Source organism: Myotis lucifugus, unplaced genomic scaffold, assembly GCF_000147115.1.
Source record: "Myotis lucifugus unplaced genomic scaffold, Myoluc2.0 scaffold_249, whole genome shotgun sequence".
NCBI lineage: Eukaryota > Metazoa > Chordata > Mammalia > Chiroptera > Vespertilionidae > Myotis > Myotis lucifugus.
Genome location: NW_005871297.1, coordinates 1,195,235 through 1,201,186, shown reverse-complemented (window position 1 = coordinate 1,201,186; position 5,952 = coordinate 1,195,235). Strand labels below are relative to the sequence as shown.

The 5,952-nt window shown below is 50.5% G+C and overlaps 1 protein-coding gene across 1 annotated transcript in view; it reads right to left on the bottom strand.

The window, feature by feature from the left end:
* Positions 1-5,952, bottom strand: part of HSPA14 (heat shock protein family A (Hsp70) member 14) — a 57,200-nt gene that overhangs the window by 5,574 nt on the left and 45,674 nt on the right. Inside the window, exons 10-11 of the mRNA XM_023762526.1 lie at positions 3,771-3,774; positions 1,261-1,491 (exon numbers count right to left, since the gene is read on the bottom strand). Of these exons, the coding sequence (XP_023618294.1) occupies positions 1,261-1,491; positions 3,771-3,774 (235 nt within the window). The remainder of the gene's footprint in view (positions 1-1,260; positions 1,492-3,770; positions 3,775-5,952) is intronic.

The window sequence follows — 5,952 nt, the reverse complement described above, 5'->3', positions numbered from 1 at the left end:
CCCCATCGGCCCTGCCCTGAGTGTTGACAGTGTGCGCCCAACCCTGATTCGGCCCTGCTCTGTAGGTGATAGAGGGTGGCACCCAACCCTGATCGCCCTGCTCTGTGGGTGATAGAAGGCGGCGCCCCAACCCCTGATCGCCCTGCTGTGTGTGTGACAGGGGGGCGGTGCCTAACTCCCCTATCGGCCCTACTCTGTGCGTGACAGGGGGCAGTGCCCAACCCCCTGATTGGCCCTGCTCTGTGAGTGACAGGGGGCAGCGCCCCAACCCCCTGATTGGCCCTGCTCTGTGCATCACAGGGGGTGGCGCCGAAACCTCCCCATTGACCCTGCCTTGAGTGTGATAGGAGGTGGTGCCCCAACCCCCCAATCAGCCCTACCCTGAGCGTGACTGAGGGTGGCATCGCAACCTCCCAATCCGCCCTGCTCTGTGCATGACAGGGGGCGGCGCCCCCAACTCCCCAATCAGCCCTGCTCTGAGCCTGACCAGGGGCTGCACCTAGGGATTGGGCCTGCCCTCTGCCACCCAGGAGCAGGCCTAAGCCAGCAGGTCGTTATCTCCCGAGGGGTCCCAGACTGCGAGAGGGCACAGGCCGGGCTGAGGGACCCCCCCTTCCCCCCCCGAGTGCACAAATTTTTGTGCACCGGGCCTCTAGTATATATATAATTACTGTCTCTGAAAAACTTCATGTAAAATTGCTCCTTTATGAGCTTGTCCCCTAAATCACCTGGCTCTGAATAGGCTTGCATTCACAAGTTCCACAGAACTATAGCAAAGAAACACTTTTCAAATTGGGGACGGAACATCTCATACCCCATGGCCATACACCTGGGCTCAGATGCAGAGGAAGCAGGCAAAAGGACCCATTTCCCAGTTTCTCCCTGGAAGAGATCTGACTGCCTACTTTCACAGCTGCTGCCTGAGGGCCTGACATCTAATCAGCCAGTATCTAGGTGCTGACTACAATGCTCATCTTTGGTATGGTCTTGACATACGCTTAACTAGTAAGAGCCAATGAGAACAAAGATAGCAGCTTAGACATACACAAAGGTTTGAGAGGCAGGAAGCTCTGGTTGGGCTAATTGACAAGGTTCATCTCCTACACTGTCAAGACTAGAAAAAGTGGCAGTTCTCCATAATGCATAGAAACCAACACAGAGAATCAAGAAAAACAAAAATACAGGAGAATATGTTCCAAACAAAATAATAAGATGTATCTCTATAAACTGATCTTAATGAAATTAAGATAAGCGATTTACCTGATAGAGTTCAAGATAACAGTAATAAAGACGTTCACTGAAGGGGGTGTGAGTGGCTGGGGAGAGGTTAATGGGGGAAAAAGGAGATGTAAGTAATACTTTAAACAATAAAGAATTTAAATTAAAAAAAAAAAGATGTTCACTGAAGTCAGGAGAGAATTTCAGCAAAGGTATAGGAAATATAAAGAGTTCCAAATAGAAACCATAGAGCTGAAGATTATAATACTTGAACTGAAAAATTCAACAGAGGGGTTCAACAGTACACTAGATCAAGCAAAAGAAAGGATCAGTAAACTTAAAGATAGGGCAGAGGAAGTCATCCATTCAGAGGAGCAAAAAGGGATAAAACAGAATTAAGATAGCTTAAGGGACCTATGAGACAACAATAAATGGACTAATATATATATTACTAGAGGCCCGGTGCATGAAAATTCATGCACTGGAGGGGGTGTCCCTCAGCCCGGCCTGCCCCCTCTCACAGTCTGGGAGCCCTCAGGTGCAGGAGGCGACCCGGCAATCAGGGGAAGGCGACACCCCCATCACACCTCTGCTGCTGCCACTGCCATCAGCGCAAGCCTCAGCAGGCCCTGGTTACCTGAGCCTCGGGCACCGCTGGGCAGCTGCCATCCAAGGCTTGCCTGCACCTCGGGGCAGTCCTGGGTGGCTGGGCAGCTGACAGTCGAGGTTTTCCTGCACCTCGGGGCAGGCCCTGGGCGGCTGGGGGACTAGGGGACTCCGGAGGCAGGCGCGCCGGCGGGGCTGAGGGGACTGGGCGTCGCCATCTTTGAGGGCGGGACAGTCAATTAGCATATTCCCTCCTTATTGGCTGTGGGCACTGCCATCTTTGCGACAGCATGAGGGTCAATTAGCATATTCCCTCTTTATTAGATAGGATAGGGGGTCTCAAAAGGAGGAGAGCCCTGACCAGGTGGCTCAGTTGGCTGGAGCATCATGCTGAATAGCAAAAAAGGTTGTGGGTTCGATAGCTGGTCAGGGTGAGTGTGGGAGGCAACACATCACTGTTTCTCACTCCCCTGCCCGCTTCCCCTCTCTCTCAAATCAATAAAAACATCATTGGGTGAGGATTAAAAAAAAGAGAGAGAAAGAGAGGAAAGGGTAGAAAGCTGGTTCAAAGAAATAATGACATAAACTGGGGAATGAAACAGACATAGAGATCCAGTAAATCCAAAAAGTACCAAAATAAGATGAATCTAAAGAGACCCACACTGATGCACATTCTAATGACATTATCAAAAGTTACAGAAAAAGAGAGAATCTTAAAAGCAGCAAGGAAAAAGCAACTTGATACATATAAGGGATCCCCCATCTATACTAATAATAAGAGGAATATGCAAATTGCCCAGGATGCCGTCATGTAATGACCAATCAGGATGGGGGTGGGGCTGCGGCAGAGAGCTCTCAGCACGCCTGTGCCAGGGGTCTGAAGGGCGTGGAGAGGAAGAGAGAGCAGATAGGCAGTTAGGGCGATCAGGCCAGGAAGGGAGAGCAGATAGGCAGTTAGGGCGATCAGGCCAGGAAGGGAGAGCAGATAGGCAGTTAGGGGAATCAGGCCGGCAGTGGAGAGCAGAGAGGCAGTTAGGGGGATCAGGTCAGGTGGGGAGCACAGATAGGCAGTTAAGGGGATCAGGCCGGCAGTGGCAAGCAGTTAGGCAGTTAGGGGGATCAGGCCGGCAGGGGAGGGCAGTTAGGGGGATCAGGCTGGCAGGGGGGAGCAGTTAGGCAGTTAGGGCAATCAGGCCAGGAGGGGAGAGCAGTCAGGGGGATCAGGCCAGCAGGGGAGAGCAGTTAGGGGCATCAGGCAGGCAGGTGAGTGGTTAGGAGCCAGTGGTTCCAGATTGCGAGAGGGATCCTGGATTGGAGAGGGTGCAAGCCCAGCTGAGGACCCCTTTCCCCCGTGCATGAATTTCATGCACTGGGCCTCTAGTAAGACTATAAGAAAATATGGCAACAGAAACCTTGCAAGCCAGATGATATTCAAAGTAATGCAAGAAAAAAAACTGTCAGTCAAGAATACTCTACACATCAGTTGTCCTTTAGAATCGAAGGAAAGATAGTGTTTTACATTAAAATAAAACCTGGAGGAGTTCATCACCATTAGACCAACCTTACAAAAAGAGTTAAAGGGAGTTCTTCAAGTTGAAAAAAAAATGCTAATCTATATATATAAAAGGCTAATATGCAAAGTGTCCCCGTGGGAGTTTGGGAGACTGGGAGTTCTATCGCTTGCTGTGACGTGCGCTGACCACCAAGGGGCGGTGTGGAATGAAGGAAGGCCCCAGCCTGGGAAGGGAGTCTTTGGCTGGCAGCTGGAAGGAAGGCCGATTGGTCCTGATTGCCGGCCAGGCCTAGGGACCCTACCTGTGCACAAATTTTGTGCACTGGGCCTCTAGTTAATAACATAAGAAAGGATAAAACTAACTGATAAAGGTAAATATATAGTTGAATTCAGAGTACTTTAATATTGTAATGGTGGTGGGTAAGTCACTTACAACTCTAGTATAAAGGTTAAAAGACAAAGGCATTGAAAATAACTAACTACAATAATTTGTTAATGGATATACACAATATAAAAAGATATAAATTGTGAGATCAAAACCATAAAATGTGGTGGGGGGAATGAAAAATAAGCTAAAAATTTATTAAACACTTGAGTGTAAGACACCATGGAACTCCTAGAAGAAAACATAGGGGTAAGTTCTTTGACATTGGTCTTGGCAATAACTGGATTTTATACCCAAAGCAAAAATCAACAAATGGGAGTATATCAAACTAAAAAGCTTCCATAGAAAAAAGGAAATTGTCACAAAATGAAAAAACCACCTGGTAATGGGAGAAAATATTTGCAAACCACATATCTAAAAAATGGTTAGTATCCATAATCCCAAAAAATTAAATTTAAAAAATGGGCAAAGGACCTGAATAAACATTTTCAGGAAGACATACAAGTGGCCAGCAGGTATATGAAAAGGTGTTCAACATCACTAATCATTAAGCACATGCAAATCAAAACCTCATACCTGTTACTGTTAAGATGCCTATTATTAAAAAGACTAGAGGCCTGATGCACAAAATTTGTGTAAGCGGCTCAGCCTCCACCACTGCGGTGTCCGCCTCTGCCTTGGCTCCTGCCTGCTGCAGTGGCCGCCTCTGCCTTGGCCCCTGCCGGACCCCACTGCTACAGCTAAGTCCGGAAGGACGTCCGGTCTAATTATCATATTACACTTTTATTATTATAGATTACTAGAGGCCCGGTGCACAAAAATTTGTGCACTCGGGGGGGTCCCTCAGCCCGGCTTATGCCCTCTTGCAGTCTGGGACCCCTCGAAGGATGTATACCTGCTGGCTTAGGTCCGCTCCCTGGGGGATGGGGCCAAGCTGGCAGTCAGAAATCCCTCTGGCAGCCCGGCAGCCCTCAGGGGATGTCCACTTGCCAGCGGGGAGCAGGCCTAAGCTGCAGTCAGACATCGTTAGCGCTGCTGAGGAGATGGGAGAGGCTCTCACCACCACCGCTGTACTGGCAGCCATCAGCCTGGCTTGTGGCTGAGCAAGAGCTCCCCCTGTGGGAGCGTACTGACCACCAGGGGGCAGCTCCTGCATTGAGCGTCTGCCCTCTGGTGGTCAGTGTGTGTCATAGTGACCAGTCATTCCCAGTCGTTCTGCCGTTAGGGTCAGTTTGCCTATTACCCTTTTATTATATAGCATAGAGGCCTGGTGCATGGGTGGGGGCCAGCTGGTTTGCCCTGAAGGGTGTCCCGGATCAGGTGGGGGTCCTGCTGGGGTGCCTGGCCAGCCTGGGTGAGGGGCTGATGGCTGTTTGCAGGCTGGTCACACACCCTTCAGGGTGGCGTCCTCACTGGGGTGCCTGGCCAGCCTGGGTGAGGAGCCGATGGCTGTTTGCAGGCTGGTCAAGCCCCCCCAATTGGGGACCCTCACCCCATGGCGGTTTGGCCAGCCTGGGTGAGGGGCTGATGGCTGTTTGCAGGCTGGCCACACCCCCTTTAGGGTGAGGGGTCCCCACTGGGGTGCCTGGCCAGTCTGGGTGAGGGGCTGAGGGCCGTTTTCAGGCTGGCCAGGCCCCCTGGCGACGGAAGCTCCCAGCCTCTCCTTTTTTTCTTTTTTTTTATTATTTTGGGATTTATTTACCTTCTATAATTGAAACTTTGTAGCCTTGAGGAGCTCAGAGCCGGCCAGAGCGGGTGGAGGGAAGCCTCCTGCTCGCTCCAGCTCCATGGCCACAGCCTGCTGAAAGCAGGTATCTGGGGTTTATTTGTCTTCTATAATTGAAACTTTGTTGCTTTAAGTGGAGTTCAGAGCCCGCCGTGGCAAGCGGGAAGCTTGGCTTCCTCCATCACTGGGGCAACCAAGCCTCCTGCTTACTCCAGCTCTGTGGCTGCCGACCGCCATCTTGGTTGGGTTAATTTGCATATAGTCGCTCTGATTGGCTGGTGGGCGTGGCTTAAGGCATAGCGAAAGGTACGGTCAATTTTCATGTTTGTCTTTTATTAGTGTAGATTATAGATGAGAACTCGGCCGGCATGGCTCAGTAGTTGAGTGGTGACCTATGGAGGTCAGTTTGTTTCCCTGGTCAGGGATATGCGCAGGCTGCGGGCTCAATCCCCAGTGCAGGACATGCAGAGGCAGCCAATCAATGATTCTCTCTCATCACTGATG